The sequence below is a fragment of the Marmota marmota genome, unplaced genomic scaffold (genome assembly GCF_001458135.2).
Source record: "Marmota marmota marmota unplaced genomic scaffold, marMar, whole genome shotgun sequence".
Taxonomy (NCBI): domain Eukaryota; kingdom Metazoa; phylum Chordata; class Mammalia; order Rodentia; family Sciuridae; genus Marmota; species Marmota marmota.
This window is the reverse complement of record NW_025999853.1, coordinates 4293628-4311134: the sequence shown is the minus strand read 5'-3', so window position 1 is coordinate 4311134 and position 17507 is coordinate 4293628. Positions and strand designations below refer to the sequence as shown.

The following is a 17507-nucleotide window of genomic DNA, read 5'->3' as shown; positions in this document are numbered from 1 at the left end:
CAGCAGTTGGCATTCACAAGGACCACCCTTTATGTGGGTGGTCAAGGCTCTGCCTCCTAATACATGAACCTTGACCCTTTCGTGGTCACTGTTCCAGCTCATCCAGTGGACCTTGCTCCCAACGTTCTGGGTCAACAAAGCATCTGAGCAAAACCAGGAATAGTAGAGAGCTGATCCAATTTGATAATAAAAACTACGCAGGTAAAAGCTACAGCTAATATTTAGACTCACTGGTGAAAACCTGAGTATGCTTTCTTCCTCGGGTTGGCAATCAGGTAAGAAGGTTGCTTTTCACCAGTCCTATTCAACATTGTGCAGAAAGGCTTACCTGGTTCAATAAGACAAGAAAAGGAATAGAGATTGGGAAGGAAGAAAGAAAATTGCCTTTGTTCACAGACACGCTGATAGTGATGTAGGAGTTTCCCCCAAAATAAATAAAAATACCCCCACAAAATTTCTGGAACCAGTGAGTACAGAAGGATTGCATGATACAGAGTAACATGCAAAGTCAATGGCTTTCCTTTGTACCAGCAAAGAACAATTGGAAGTGGATTTTTTTTTTTAATTTAACGATGGCACCAAAAATGAGATATTCAAGTACAAAGCTAACAAAATTTGTATGTGGTGTATACAAGGAAAACTATAAAATGAAATTCCAATAAAACAATCTAAGAAGATATATTTTAAGCTTGTAGGTTGGTAGACTCAATGTGGTGAAGATAATTATTTCTAAATGGATACATAAATTCAATGCAATACCAACTCAAAATATAACTAATGAATCAGCAACTGTTTTATGGATATTAACAAATGGAACTAAAATGTACATGGGAACTTGAATGAGCTAGAGTGGTCAACACAACACTAAGAAGAAGAGCAAAGTAGGAGGACACAGGTTCCCAGATTTTAGGACTTAATATAAAGCTACAGTAAAGAGCATAGTAAAGTACCTACAGAAGGAAACACATACTGCAAAACAGAATAGAGAGTGCAGAAATGGATCCACATAAAACAGCCAACTTACCTTGACAAAGCAATTCAACAAACTGCTAGAATAATTGGGTGTTTTATGTAGAACACAAACCTAACATGGACCCTACACTTTTCACAAAAAAATTACTTCAGTGCATTACAAGAAACACACAATTAGAAAATTCTAGAAGAAAATATAGGAGACAATCTAAGTGACTTTGGTTTGGTAGCAAAATTTAAAATATAATACCCAAATCATAAATGATGCTGTTTAAAGAATCAAAAGTCCACTGAAACTTGACCCTTGAAAGATGGAAAGAAAATATTGCAAAACCACGTCTGACAAAATATACAAGGAAATAATAATGCCACAAGAAAATAAACAACCCCCTGAAAACATGAGCAACATACCTGAATACACATCCCACCAAAGAAGTTGTGGAGATGGTACCTAATCATATATTGAGATGTCCAACAGCATTGGCCAGAAGGGATTGTAAATTAAATTACCAGTGACTATATACTTATCAGAAGAGCTAAAATCAGGGGTGGAGTTGTAGCTCAGTGGTAGAGCACTTGTCTACCACATGTGAGGCACTGGGTTCAAACCTCAGCATCACATAATAATAAATAAAGATATATTTTTTTAAAAAAAGAATAGATAAAATAAAAAAATAGTTCAATTTCTACCAAGGATGCAGAGCAAAATAATTTTCATTCATTGCTGGTGGAAATGCAATGACACCTAATTTGGGAGCAGTTTGGCATTTATAAAACAAAACATAATCTTAACTATGCAATTCAACAATTATGCTTCTAGGAATTTATTGAATTAATCTGAGCTTTGGAGGATGAAAGAAAATCAATGAAACTGGCAAATAAGAGAGGGAAAAAACAACCATTTGTTCTAAGTTTCTTGTATGAATTTTAGCCCTGGGTAGAAATAATAGTAGATGAGACATAAAGTCTCTTTATCAAAATGTTACAACTAACTCATGGAAAAGAATTTATAGAATTAGAATATCACTATTTTAAAACAGCAGTTTAATGATGGTAGGCATCTAGCATCAGCACCTACTAACGTCACAGAGAGGGACATAATAATACCATGGGTCGTGTTGTCAACGAGGTTGAACCTGAGATTGATCTAAGCCTCTGGATTTGTCTGCTAATGAGTGGATCATGACCTTGAGAACAGGGTCATGTTTTGTACTGCACAATGGATTTGCAACCAAGGACAGCCAGCTTTAGGTCACCAAGTCATAGTAGTGTTTTTCTTATAATAATGTAATAAGGACTTAAAGAGATGACATATGAGGAATAATAACAGCTGGGAAGACATTCTTCTTGTGTGATGTTCTTATTTTAACAACACAATTTATATGTATCACACATTGGCCTTCAAATAATGGTGGTGGCTTGTCCAACAATGATTTACCAATGAGCCCAGAGAAGTTCTTCTGTCTATAAAGATTTCTTATCCAGGGAAATGGTTTCACAGCCCTGGGACTGAGCTTAGATGTAGTGAATAAGTACTCAAAAAATAGTAGGAAAGGCACATTCTAGCATTTTAATTTAAAAAAAAATTGACAGTCCACATTGTATGTATTTATTGTGTATAATGTGTTTTGAAGTAAATATACACTGAGTGAGGGTTAGATATAACTAGTGAACAAATGCATTGAGGCTGAGAACATGGCTCAGTGGCAGAGTGTAGCATTGTATGAGACTCTGGGTTCCATCTCGAGCACCAAAATAACATCAAATAAACAGAACAAAAAAAACTATGTTACCACTCGTGGCTATTTTTGTGGTGAGAACTATAACATCCACTCTCCACAGCTGTCAAGAATACCATATATTGTCAGTGGATCTCTTGAATGGGTTCTAACTACTATCATCTATGCTTGGAGACTGGGTTTTACCTATCACAGCTATTTTTCATTACAGACATTCCAGATGGAAAGTCTGGGGTTGACCAAGATGTTACCATCTTCCTGTCCAAAGTCTGGAAAGGTCCTGCTTTGGGTTAATCATTAACCTTGCTGTGGACCCAGGTTGGACCTTCTGAAAATATTTCAATATTGAAGAAATTATTGCAGAACATTTTAAGAGTCCTTGCTACAGGGAAGCCCTCACAGGGACCCAAGCCTCAGGCTCCTGAGCTAAGCAACACAGGAACCTTTTGTACTGGAAGAAGCCCACCAAGAGAACTTGGCCTTTCTACCTGAGAATGACCGGTAGGGACAGTAGGGTTGTGATGCAAGTGGTGGGAGGGTGTGATCCAATCTTCCAGTCCTTGGAAGGAGGTGGATTGGAAATGGCCAGTCTTAATAGGGACCGAAAACTCCAATGTGGATAATGTTGATAACCCTATTATTCTCTACACATTATTTTGGGGGCTGCTGATCTGGGGAACAGGAAAACATGGGAGTAAATGATAGTCCACTCTGCTTTATATTCCCTGTTTAAACACAAGGTTTGTTTGAGAAAAGTAAAGAACAAAACAAAGACAAGCAAATTTTAAAAACCTCTAACTCAGCATCTTGAGATGTCAAGAAGCAGGATCACGTATACCCATTAATTCACTTAAAATTCACTGGAATAATGGCTGGACTGAGACTAGGATTCAAATCCTACCTCTTGTTCTTTCTGGTTTTCTTGTTTGGCATTGATAACTATAAATTTGGGGATCTCAGCTTCCTTATCTTTAACTATAGGTTAAGAGCTCATCTCTTACCAAACTTGAATAAAAATTCGATGAAATAATGTTTCTAGCATTGTATCCTGAGCATGATAAAAATAACTAGTAACCTGTATTAATGATTATTCACTCGATAGTTCAACACTATTTCTTAAGTATTTATTATCTGACAAAGATATGCATAAGAACAGAGATTAACAATCTTGAATATAGTCATAACTGAATTCCAGGGTGGTGGTTCATGATAAAGAAGTTAACAAAAAGGGCCAGCTACAATGTAGGGTTTAACATAAACTGATAAGAGGTACAGCTGTCATTTGAACCCAAACTTGTATGAAGTTATTTTGATTGACACAGCTTTAATTCTACCCACACAGATTGTTAGTAAATAATTCTTCTTTGCTTCTTGTTCTAGATGTGTGGAGATTGGCCATATCTGTTCTCCTGATGAATGTCTTCAATGATCAGGTCGACTGCTATGGACCTCCAGGACCTCCGGGATATCCAGGGTTTCCTGGATTGATGGGGCCCCCTGGTTTCCAAGGTCCCCCAGGTAAGAAAGTCTTTTCTTCTGTTCCTTAATTTCCCTTCCCTCTCAACCTTTGGGTGAAATGTCATGGTTTTCATAGGATTATTAGTAGCAAGTAAAAAAAAGAAAGAATGGAGAGAAAGAAATTGAGGTCCAGCATTAGCTTCAGATAGGGCTTCTTTGGCACAATGCTCATTAGCCCAAATCACAGATCTTATGAAGACTAAGGAATCTGGCCCAGTTCCAGGCTCAGGTGGTGATTGAAGGCCATGCCGCTCCAGAAGGGTAAGTCAAGGTAGGGGAGCTACCAAGAAGATTCATATTTGCAGAGGTGGAAGCATGGATCAGGATAGCTTTTCTAGTTAAGGGGAGAAAAAGGGCTCCCAAGGGCTGAGTAGCACAGCATGCTTGTGAGAAGATGTGCATTTGATTATAGTAATGTCTGAGCCAAGTCCATGCATTATTGGGGGAGCTGGTGCCCAGTAAGCCCTGTATACCCTTGGGTTCTAGATGCACCCTCGATCCTACTCACGGGCTGCACCAGATTCCTAGTGTGCTTCTTGCCTTTGCCAGGTAGGGACACAGTTCTCCAAGGGTTGTCTTCAGACCAGCAGCAGCAGCACCTGAAATTCTCTTATAAAATCAAATTTTAGTCTCCACCCCAGGTCTCCTCTGAGAAAGTCCCTGGTGAGCAACCTGTGTTGGAGCAAGCCCCCACGTGATTCGGATGCACGCTGAGGCTCTAGAACTGTGCACAGCGAGGAGGCTTCGTGCATTGCTGCTGGCATCTAAATGAGATTGCCAAAAGGGTCCCTTGGAGACAATCCCATGCATTTTGAAAAGTTTCTTTTACAGCTCTCATCATCACTGAGCATCCATGTGTCCATATTCTAGGATCAAAGGGACTCAGGTTTTGTGATCTCATGGTTCACTTGTCCTCAGAGAGAAAGATTCAACCTCTTAAATTCAAGGTTAGTGTTATCAAGTAAATGCAGACCCACAGGAGTAGAAATCACAGAAAAATGTCACCATTCTTTTATTATCACATTTTCCTAAGATTTTTTTAGGGGACAAAGATCATAGTCCCAACTTAGAGACCAATAGTAGTAATAACAACATCGAATATAACATGGAATGCTAACTAATTCAGGAACAATTAAAAGAGTACTATTAAGGGTTGCTGCATAGTTGAGGAAAGAGATCTTTAAAATTGTTAAGGAACTTGAGTAGAAAAATACTGTTAATAAGTGATAAAATATTACCTCTACATATATATATATATATTTTTTTTTTTAACTTGTGGATGGACACAATGTCTTTGTTTTCTTTATTTATTTTTATGGGTGCTGAGGATCGAACCCAGTGCCTCACGCGTGCAAGGCAAGCGCTCTACCACTGAGCTACAACCCCAGCCCTCTCTACTTATTTCTTGTATAAGCCTGAAGTTCACTCTCTTAGCCAAGGCAGTAACTTAATCCCCGTAGGAGGTTGGTGTAAACTAGTACAATAATTTTGATGGGTGTATGACTTGCTCAGATGAAAGTCAAAGAAGATCTAATGGGTAGTAAACTGAGTTTCTGAGCTTTGGACAGGCCACGTTGTGCAAAGTCAAAATCGTGCTGGGGTGCTCAGTACCATCCAGTATGGCATAGCACCCTTGGAATGTCTGCTCCAGGGAGGCGAAAACACAGAGATCCAGGAATATTAGGGAAAATGGAGCAAGTATTGCTTTCTCTATAACCTTGCCCTGAGAGCTCTGTTAGCATTGGTGGAAACTACAACAGGGGTTGCAACTCTGAGATATTGGGATATGCACAGAATCTGGAGAGAAGTGTCTCTCACATTCAGCAAGTGAACTCCTGACACCCCGAGTGCATTTCTGGGAGGGTACATGCTCCCACGAAGGCATCAGCTTCTCATAGATGGTTCTGTGTTCTTCCTAGGCACTATGGGTATACCAGGACACCCAGGACCAAAAGGGTACAATGTAAAATGCCGCTGCAGAGAGAGGTCAGCCTTCACTGTGAAGCTTAGTGGAAGGCTCCCTCCACCTTCCAAGCCTGTCGTCTTCACAGAGGTCCTGTACAATGCTCAAATGGACTTGAACGAGACGTCGGGAATCTTTAACTGCAGGAAGCCTGGAAATTACCATTTCAGCTTTGATGTTGAGCTTCACCACTGCAAGGTGAAGGTTGGATTGATGAAGAACCAAGCCCAAGTCATGGAAAAGCGTCAGCTCTCCAAAGAAGAATATGAAAATGTTTCTGGTGCCATGATTATGCCGCTGAGACAGGGGGACAAGGTGTGGCTAGAAGCAGATGTTGAAACAGAGGAACCAAATCAAGCAGAAGTCATTATCTATTTCTCAGGTTTTCTGATTACCTCCTAAAACTCTGAGCCTTGTGTGATTCTTCAACCTGAAAAGAATAAACCTAGTTTCCAGATTTTGAAATTTTGTATTTATTTCTTCCAGCATCTGAGAAATATAATTGTATAAGATAAGGCATCTTTACCCTCTTTAGAGCTGGGCCTTGTACCGTCAAAATCAGAAAATTATTCAAGAAACATCGTTTTCACAATCAAGGTCCTTCTTAGACTACCCAGACTAGGGCCCATGGACCCCAATACAAATGTCTTAGGAAAATGTACTCAGTGCACACAACCCATGCGATCTCGTTGCATTTCACCCTTTTAAAGAGTTTTTATGTGCCTGGAGACCTTACTTTTTACACCTTCCTCCTTTAAATTATTTATACGTAGGCTCTGTTAAACTTGTTGGCCCTGCTGTAACTTTATCTTTCCAAAGACAGGGCTAATTTTGACCATTCCTTTTCTAGAAACATGGGGATAATCTGAAACACTGTATTAGAAAAGGGGACAGCAGCAAACACAAGGGATGCACCCAGATTTCAGTGGCTGAATGCCATGTGCACCTGAAACCCACAGGTATTTCTCAACAAAGGGTAAAGCTCTTCCAAGAGGTGGGAGAACCAAGATCCTGACTTCTTCGTGTGAAAGGGAGTCTTCTTCCACACATGCTTTGAAGGTCTCCAAGTTCAAAGGAGCAAAAGAGAAAAGAGCATAGATAGCAATACCCAGGAGAAATCTGTGAGCAAGGTTTTGGGAGTGGCTCACATTCTATGGCCTGTGTCATATGGGCCAGAGGTCAATTAGGGGCATGGTCCCTCCTAACTCCAAAGTGGAGTTTGCATATGGAACTAAGATAAAGAGGAAAGAGTTTCAGTGAACAGCCAGGGAGCCTCAGATAGAGGTAGAAACAGAGGCAGAAGCAGAGGCAGAGGTAGAGGTAGAAACAGAGACAGAAACAGAGTGAAGATTGCTCATTGTGGGTCTATATTGGAAAATGTCCTTGGGGAGAAACAGGCAGACTCTCTGGCTTAATCTCTTTCTTACTTCTCCGGAATCAGACCTTCCTGATTGGTGTCACACTGCTGTTAAGGTGGAGGTATAGATGGATACTTAATCTCAATCTATATCAAATAATCAGATGTTGATGGATTAGGTAGATGAATACAAATAGATATCTCCACCTTATTAGCAATTCAAAGCTAACTCTATGATACATAGATAAATGCCGGGTTTATTTTTCATTTTCTGAATTTCTGGTTGAATTTTACTTATGCTCTTTACAAAGAGATTCCACTTATTCATTTTGGTGGGACTTATTCGGTTCATAAGACACATTCAACTGTATAGCAAATATAAAATAAAAACTACTTGTGTTTCGTTTTTGTATTTTTCAGTTATGAGGGAAATGAATCACTGAGTTGAAACATTTCTACATATGTAATGTTGGAGTCTTTTATTTCCTGACATATTGTCCCTGGGTTAAGTTCAAGAGGCTTTTGTTAAATGACAAATCCTAATTGCATGTATTTATGCGATACAATGTAACTTTTCCATATATTTATACACTGTGGAATTACTAAATCGAGTAAATTAACCATCATCATCATCTCACATATTTTTTTGTGATGAGAACATGTAAAAATCAACTCTGGAGCATTTTTGAAACATGTTATTATTAACTATAGTAACTATGCTAGTCAATTGTTATAGTTTGGTTCTTGAGTGAACCCAAGGCTCAATGTTGAAGGCTTGGTCCCAGCTGGTGGTGCTATTGGGAGGTGGTGGAAACTGGAGAGAGGTGGATCACAGGGGATGCCTTTAAAGGATACATTTTTCCTCTTTCTCTGCTCCCTGGCTGCCTTAAGGTGAGTATATTTCCTCCACCACACCCTTTCACCATGATATTCTGCCTCATCTCAGGCCCAAAGCAACAGAGACTAAGGACTGAAATCTCTGAAATTGTTAGTTAAAATACATTTTCCCTTCTACAAGTTGACTGTCTCAGGTATGTCCCTACAGCAATGGCAGGTTGTCTAACATAACAACAGGCCCCTGAAACTTATTCCTGCTGTCTGACTAAAGCTTTTATCCTTTGACCCACATCTTCTCTTTCCCCACCTCCAGCCTCCTGGAACCACCTTTCTGTTCTTTACTGCCATGAGTTGAACATTTTAGATTTCATTTACAAGTGAGATGGTGGAGTGTTTGTCTTTCTGTGCCTGGCTGGTTTACTTAGCGAATGTCCTCCAACTTCATCTGCATTGACACAAATGACAGATTTCCTTCTTTTTGAAGGCAGACTAGTGTTCCATTTTGTGTGTATCCACATTTTTTATACCCATTCACCCATCGTGGATACCTAGGTCGGCCGTTGTGGATCATGCTACAAGGAACAGGGAAGTATAGGTCATGTACTGATGCTTTCAAATACTTTGTATATATACTCAGAAGTGGAATTGCTAGATCAGATGGTAGTGCTATTCTTAATTTTTTAAAAAATGTTTTAAAAATATTTTTTAAGTTGTAGATGGGTATAATATCTTTATTTATTTATTTGTATGTGGTGCTGAGGATCAAACCCAGTGCCTCACATGTGCAAGGCAAGCCCTCTACCACTGAGCCACAACCCCAGCCCCTATTCTTAATTGAGGAACCGCCATCATGTTACCCACAGTGGCTGTACTAATTACCATCAACAGTCTACCAGTGTTCCCTTTCCTATATATCTTTGCCAACACTTATTGCTCATCTTTTGACAACAGTCCTTCTAATAGGTCTGAGGGGATATCTCATTGTGCTTTTAATGTCCATTTCTCTGAGGATTGTGATGTTGGACATTTTTTCATATATCTATTGGACATTTATGTCTTCTTTTATGAAATGTGTATCCAGGGACATTTTAAAAATTGTTTGTTTTTTCTTACTATTAAGTTGTTTGACTTCCTTAGATATTTTTGATATGAGCTTATTATCAGATAGATGATTTGCGAACATTTTCTCCCAATCTGTGGGGTTTTCACTCTGTCGATTGTTTCCTTTGCCGTGCGGCTGCTTTTTAGTTCAATGCAACCCCTTTTGTGTATTTTCGCTTTTGTTGCTCATGCTTTTGGGGTTGTATCCAAGAGATGATTGCCCACACCAACGTAGTTCAACCTTCCCTCTAAGTTTCCCCCCACTAGGAGTTTTAAATATCCAGGATTTTTGTTTACGTCTTTAATATCAATTTGAGTTGATATTTGTTTGTGGTGTGAATGAAAACCTGATCTTAGAGAAGTGAAAAGGAAAGGAAAAAAAACAAAACTACTCTAGAGGCTGCTTTTCTTCCCGGGGGACATTTCCAATATGTCTGCATATGAGCAACCACCGTTGGCTTCATAGGACAGCAAGACAGTCAAGACCTAGAAACTACTCAAAATGTGAAGGAAATGCCCACAACACTTTGGACACCAGGTAAGATAAGAAAGAAGCAGAATTAAGTTTTCTTCTGACTTCTTTAAACCCCAGCAAAGTGAGAAGAGGATATTACCTTGGTTTAAGTAAAAGCAAATGCAAATGGGGATGGGAGAGAACAGGATGGAGGAGGAAGACCCCTGCACAGCTCCAGCCGTGGATTGGCCTCACTTAAACTGGTACCACAGACACCAAATTAAGAATTTGATCTTGAAGTCCTCCAGGCATTTGGCTGAAGCAAAATATGATCCTCTTTGGAGGAAGTCACCTGCCTCCTAGAACTTGAGGACATTGAACCAATGATTTGTCAGTAGAATTTCAAGGTTGATGGACATAAAGAGCAAAGAAGAGCCGAGGAGTTGGAGGTGACTGAAGGAAAAAAAAAAAAGCAGAAATCAATCTGTGCATTTAAATAGATGTGGACATTTTCAGAAGAAAACTTTACATAATCAAAGCATCACATTGTACCTCATAAATATGTGCACATATTATGTGTCAGTCAAAAAATAAATAAACAAAATGAATATCAAAAGTCAGTACAGAATGAAAATTTATGAGATCAGTAGCATAAAACTAAAAACTTGAAAGTGCTTCTAAAACAATATAATTTTATAAATACTATGGGCATGCTATAGAGCTTTTAAAGTAAAATGAAACATTAAAAGCCTAAGCTCAGTTTTTTAAAAATCTAAATTTATTATGGTTAAAGACAGGTTAATGAGTTGGAAAATAGTGTGGGAATGTGCAATTATAAAAGTTGAAATAAAAAAAATAGTAAGCTATCCAAATAGAACTTTTAAAAATTAAAATAAATAAAACAAACATCAACAAACTCAGAGAACTCATTTTACAGTAAATTGATTAGAGAAAAGAGTTAGTGAATTGGATATTAGATAAAAAAAAATGAAAACTATCTCTCAAATAAGCAAGGAAGCACATTCCTAAGCAAGCAAATATACAGTTAACATAGCGTTTGTCACCCAGACAAACAAACTGCTGTCCTTCAAGCAGGAAGGAAGTAATCCAAGTTGAAGGATCTTCATGTCAGGATGAAACAAAGAACAAAAGTCAACTGATAATTTAAATAAGAGTTTATTATTTAAACTAGAAACAGTGTTTACTGGAGTTAAAGATATCAGTACAGAAAAAGACAGTTTTTTAGGACTAAACCCCATAGGTTCATAGTTAGTGAAAGAAGAAATTATAAAAGCCCCAAATTTGTCTTTTAGAGATGAAATAAAAAATAGGGGTTTAGCAGTAAATTAAATATTGCAGAAGAAAAGACTGCTGGATTTGGAACAAATAGGAAAATAAGAAATAAAACTAGCAGTGGTCCATCAGTGGTCTGTGGACATTGAAGGGCCTAATGTAGGTTCAGCTGGAGTCCCTAAAACATGGAATGTCCTTCTTTATCAGTTTAGTGCCTTTTGTCCGTCACCTCAGCCTTATCAATGTTACACTTACATTTATATTGTATATAATTTCTATCCTTAAATATCAATAAATCTTCATCTTTTTATATAGAGACTGTGTCTTCTGATCATTAATGTTTCTTTCTATAGTAGCATTTTATTAAAATTGGAGTATTGTATCCATTTATATTCAACATACTCATAAAATTTTGTCTAAATCCATGGTATTATTTTTATTTTGTATTATCCATATCAGTTTCTATGTATTTTACTTTTATATTCTTTTGTATTTTTTTTCCTTTCTTTGAATCCATCACATATGCCTGATTATCTGTTTTCTCTTTGTTGACGTATATTCTGTTAGTATTTATGTAGTATATTCTTTGAGACTGCAAACATGCTTTATTTATTACACTTTTGTTACAAAAAAATATAGAAAATTATGGCAATGGAAAGAGATAAACAGGCCTGGAGATGCAAAGAGCAAGGTTTATTCAGCACTGGTGGGGCTCAGCCAAGTCTTCTACCACGCTTTATCCTCAGGATCTTTTTTTATACAGTACAGACTTACAGGTTTCAAGACTTTCTTTAGAAAGTAGCCTTGATTCCTCCCCCTTTCTCCAGGTGTCTCTGGTTCCTGCCACAAGTACTGAGCAAACATGATCATAGAAGCAGAAACCAGCAGTTTGCAGCTATTAAAACAGAGATAAAATGACACATCTCAGGAAGGAGTTGCCGCTTCAGTTTAATACAAGTTCCTATTACATGAGGGTAGAATATTAGAACATGCATTTTAATAAATGAATAAACATTAATTTGTGCAGTGTTTGTTGTATTCATGTACTGAGTTACCCCATCAGGCTGTTCACTATTACTTGCTATATTTTCATGTTTCTGAAATAATTTTTCTTCCACCCTAAAGAAAGCATTTCTTTGAGTGCAATTGTATAGGCAAGAAATATTCCCAGTGTTCCTGGTTGGGTTGGTCTGAAGGTGTCTGTTTCCTCTCCATTGTTGAAGGGAATGTATCCTGGATATCAGCTGCCTTAGTCCGTTCAGGGTTCTCTAATAAAATATCTTGGGCTGGGTAGTTCATAAAAAGCAGAAATCTATTTCTCACCATCCTGGAGGCCTGGAAATCCAAGGTCAAGGGCCTGGAATGTTTTGTCTGCTGACAAAACATTTACTGCATCCTCACCTAGCAGAAGTGTGGCAGGGCAAGGGACGGGGAATGTGTGTCCTCACCTGTCAGAAGAAGGAACAGACCCTACCTCCAAGACCTGTTATGAGGCACTGGTCCCATCCATGAGGACAGCCCTCATGAAGAATCACCTCCTGAAGGAGGTGAATGCCATCACATTGGTGATTAAGTTTCAACATGAATATGGGGACACGTTTAGACCAGAATGATTCTTTTTACATTAGCACTCCCAAAACTGAAGTACTTATGTATGAATGTAACAAAATATGTATGAGATTTATACGATGAATCCCAAACTCTGAAAACAATAAAAATAATTGTTATGAGGCAACCTCTCAGAAAACACACTAAGTTTGAATTTGAAACAAATCAAAGAATTTTATTTTATCTATTTTTTCCTGGCCAGCAATGCTTCTGACTGAGTCTGAGTGTCTCTCTGAAAGAAGCACCTCTAGCTGTTTGTGGTCCAAATATTTAAATATTAAAACCACATCCTGCAAACATCTGCAGATTGCATCTGCAGATTGTAAGCAAGCAGAGTCCAGGGGCTGAGAACGCAGTGAGCAGAGCAAATACAGACCACTGCATCCTGGGGACTTTACATTTGTGGGTGCACAAAGTGCAGAAAGACAATTTTTTATCATCTTAAAAATAGCTCATATAACAGTTTTACATAGGAACCATAAAGATAGAGTGTAGTGTAGTGACTATACTATTTTATTAATCTGTATTTCTAACCTATAACCTACAACTTGTATTGATTAACTCAGACCATAGTATAATAAAATAGAAATAAATAAATATCTCATTTTATTGTGTTTCACTTTATTGTACTTAGCAGGGTTTGTGGGGCTTTTAAAATTAAATTTAAGGTTTGTGCAACCTGCATCTAGCAGTTCTTTCAGAGCCATTGTTTCATCTTGTGCTCGCTTCACGTCTACCACATTTCAGTAACTCTCACAATATTTCAAGCTTCTTCATTGTTATTGTAACTGTCGTGGGACATGTGCTCAGGATATCTTTGATTTTGATATTGTAATTGTTTGGGGAAAACATAAATTGTCACCCATGTAAAATGGAGAACTTATAACTGATAAACATTGTGTGTGTGTGTGTGTGTGTGTGTGTTGATGTTACACTGATGAGCTGTTTCCCCACTTTACTCCTCCTCCCCCAGCTCCTCTCATCCCTGAGATACAATAATATTGAAATTAGACCAAGTAAGAATCCTATAATGGTCTCTAAGGAAGAGTTGCACATTCTCACTTCAAATCAAAAGCTTAGAAATGGTAGTTTTCCTTCAGAATTCTGCATGCCATTCTACTGTCTTCTGGTTTCCAAGATTCTTCTGACAAGACAGCTGTTCATATTATAGTGGTTTGCTTTTTCATGATGATTTAATAATCTTTTCGTGTTTTCAAGAACTCTAAAAGTTTTTAACTTGCCACAGTTGGTTTTGTTGATGATCTCTTTAGTTTTACCCTCATTGGAGCCCATGGACCTCCTTGGAGATGCAGATCAATGTTTTCCAGCAAATCTGGGTGCTTTCAGCCATTACTGCTTCAAATATCTTCCCCCCTTCCTACGTGTCCTTTCCTTCTGGGACTCCTGTCTCATGTATGTTGGTGTGCTTGGTAGTGTCTCTCTAGTTTCTGGGGCTCTTTGTTCTTTCCTTCTTTTTTTTCCTTTATGTTTCTCAGATAAGATGAGGTCTCTCGATTTGTGTTCAAGCTGATGGATTTTTCTTACAATTCCAATTTGTTGGTAAACCCATCTGGTGAATATTTTATTTCAGTTGTGGTATCTTGCAGGTTCAGAATTTCCATTTGGTTATTTTTAAAAAATAACTTCTCAACCAATTCATATAGTGTATTTGATGGGTCATTGTCATCATACTTTCCTGTAATTCTTAAAACTCAAGTTACTTTAATAATTTGAACATAATTACTTCTCTAACTTTTATCTTCTAGGTCTAAAATACCTGGGCTCCTTTTGAGACTGCTTCTATTGACTTCTTTTTTTTTCTTTTTATTTCTTTCTTTTCCCTGTGTAAGGATCACACTTTCCTGTTTCTTTGTTCATTTTAGATTTTTTAGTATATGGATGTTATCACTAAGAGATTGCAATAATTCTGGATTCTGATTTAGCTCCCCTGGGGATTGATTGTCATTATAGTGTATCTCACTCTGTACTGCCACTGATATCTACTCAATTTTTCTCAACTCTTTTTATTTCCTAAGCCTGGGTTTCTAGGGATTGTCCCTGGGTCAGAACTGGTGACTAGTCAGTCAAATGATTCTTTAGAAGTTGTACTTAAATCAAGTTCAGACAAGTTTCAGGTCTGACCTTGATTTTACCTGCTCGTCCCTAGACTTTCATATTTAGCCAGGAACAATTGGCTTGGTACTTCACTTTCAGGTCTTGCTGAGCTGGAAAGAAGCCTGTTTATGTCCACAGTTCTCTAGACTGCCTTCTAGATAGATGGGGTCTTCTCAAAGCCATTTTTGAGTATCCCCCCTCTCCCAAATCTCCCTGCTAAATTTATGGCTGGTCTATTGCTTGACCTAGTTAGTATCAGGATCTCAGGATAACTAAAAGTTCAGACTTCCCTGGTTGTTTGATACTTAAAAAACATTATTTTTGACAGTGCCCTTGGGATGAATTATTCATTCTACTTACTGGTTAAAATTCCGCCTGTCCCTACCCTCTACTAGTTCTCTCACCCCATCACACCCTAGTAGGATATCTGCACTACAGAGCTTTAGGCTAGGCGAGTATAATTCCAGGTGAAGAAAGTACATATTTCCTCTGTTCTTACTGAGATTAAGTGGAATTTTTGAGTAAATACTCATTTTTGTATACGATTGGCCATTTTCCAAAATTTAAAAGGTTTGTTTTAACTATTTTTGTCCAGTCTTATTTTATTTTTAGAGAAAAGGATTGTTAAACTCTTCGCTCAGCCATTTTAATATCTCATCCTCAATTAATTGAATTTTAATTAACTTATTTCACCTCAGCAAGCACAGAGAGCCTGCCTGGCACATGCAAGGTTGTCAGTGGAAGAACTGTTAAGGTCTGAAAATATGGATAGCAAGAAAGAAAATCAGGAAAAGACATATGGAGTTCTAGGTTAGGAGGAAAATCTCTCCATTGTCCTGATTTGATTGATGCTGATTTCACTCATTTCACTCACTGAGTTTTCCCTTCTTCCTGCGTCTCATTTTCTAAGTCTATAAAATTACAGATTTAGATTAGGGGAAATCAGGGCTGTTCCATCTCTCTACTTCGTGGGTCTGGAGTAGTCAGAGATGAGCTCACAGGGTGATATTGATTGAGTGACCAGTAGAGAGGGAACAATCAAGCAAAGTTCATCAGCTATGAGGTCCAGGCTAGGCCATGATAATCAAAGGAGCTGCCAGAGAGTGGGTGTAAGTGTTTTAGTTGGACTGTCCATATGTTTGTGTTCCTTTATGTATTTGAGTATTTCACTGCTTGGTTAGAAAATTTACCCTGACTTCAGGGTTCAGGAGAACAGAAAATCAAAAGTTGAGATAAAAAATTGCCATCTCTGCAAAGTTTCAAAGGTTGAGCAGAGAAGTCAGGAATAAGACAGCCAGGAGGTGATCATTGAACGAGTGTCCACAGTGGACGAGGAAGAGCTCTCTCCCTGGGAAGGGAATGTTTTTCTTATTAATGTCTGTCTTGAGGAAATTGACCCATGGTATCAACACAGAGCAGTTTCCCAAGTACTTTTTTCCTCTTGTGTGTGATTTCTATTTTTTAATTAGAACATCCTTAAAGGGTAATTATTCATCTAATAATGCTGGACTAAAAAGAGAGACCTGTTTAAATTTATAATTTGATCTGACCTGTAGAAAGGATTAGAAGAAGTAGAAGCCCAATTGGGAAGACCAAGACTCTTGGAATATGGAATTAATGTCAAATCATTCTAATAAAATCAGTGTCTTTAAGATATAAATAAAAAGATGAATGATGTCCTTTATACTTTTTTTAATTTAGCTTTTAGTTGGACACAATATCTTTATTTTATTTATTTATTTTTATGTGGTGCTGAGGATTGAGCCCAGGGCCTCGTACGTGCTAGACGAGCGCTCTGCCGCTGAGCCATAACCCCAGCCCCATTATATTTTATTTCCAACTCAATATTAATATTTAAAACCAGGATGCTCATAATCAAAGTGAACTGATAGAATATTGCATTGCTCCAGGTTAAATTTTTCTTAGAATTTTTAAAAAATATTTTTTAGTGTTGACAGACCTTTATTTTATTCATTTATGTATATGCGGTGCTGAGAATTGAACCCAGTGCCTCACACATGTGAGGCAAGTGCTCTACCACTGAGCCACAACCCCAGCCCCAAATTTTTCTTAGAATCTTAATCCCTCTTGTGTGTCTGCCTCTGCCTTTTGTTTTGATTTCATCTCTACGTATGTCACACTGTGATTACCTCTCTGTTTATAGCTTATTGATTCTGTTTCCTCTCTTCTTTGCCTCTCCCTCATCCTTTGTCCTGCTATTTCTCCGTACACCATCTTCCAACTCACCTGACTTCCAGTGCTACCCAACCATATCAACTGATAGGAAGCCAAAGCCTATTAACAGTTGTATCTCTTATTGATGATTATTGTTTGACATTCCAAATTAATATTTTTAAAACAACGCAGTTATTTACTTTTCCCTCAATCTACTATGTTCAATCTCTCTGATTCTAGGAGTATTTTAGAGAGTTACATGGATTCACATATTATCATTTGACAGTTTAAGCATTAATAGAGCACACATTTACACACACACACACACACACACACATCCATTACAGAAAAGCCTAAAACATGTATGTTAAGTAT

At 37.9% G+C, this 17507-nt stretch overlaps 1 protein-coding gene across 2 annotated transcripts; it reads left to right on the top strand.

The window, feature by feature from the left end:
• The first annotated feature begins 3010 nt into the window (after nt 1-3010).
• LOC107139913 (hibernation-associated plasma protein HP-20-like) lies at nt 3011-6657 on the top strand. Of its 2 annotated transcripts, none has more exons than XM_015482791.2 (3): nt 3011-3212; nt 4092-4229; nt 6149-6657. In XM_015482791.2, the coding sequence occupies exons 1-3, from the start codon at nt 3206-3208 to the stop codon at nt 6592-6594; spliced, it is 591 nt and encodes a 196-aa protein (XP_015338277.1). In that variant the 5' UTR covers nt 3011-3205; the 3' UTR covers nt 6595-6657. The 2 variants fall into 2 exon arrangements, with proteins under 2 accessions (XP_015338277.1, XP_048658387.1); XM_048802430.1 differs by having other exon boundaries at nt 6128-6657.
• Nucleotides 6658-17507: the final 10850 nt, after the last annotated feature.

Excerpts from the sequence above, each read along its gene's own strand:
- LOC107139913 (XM_048802430.1), top strand. Across the intron at positions 4,230-6,127 it reads TGGTTTCCAAGGTCCCCCAG|ATGGTTCTGTGTTCTTCCTA; the intron begins GTAAGAAAGTCT and ends AGCTTCTCATAG.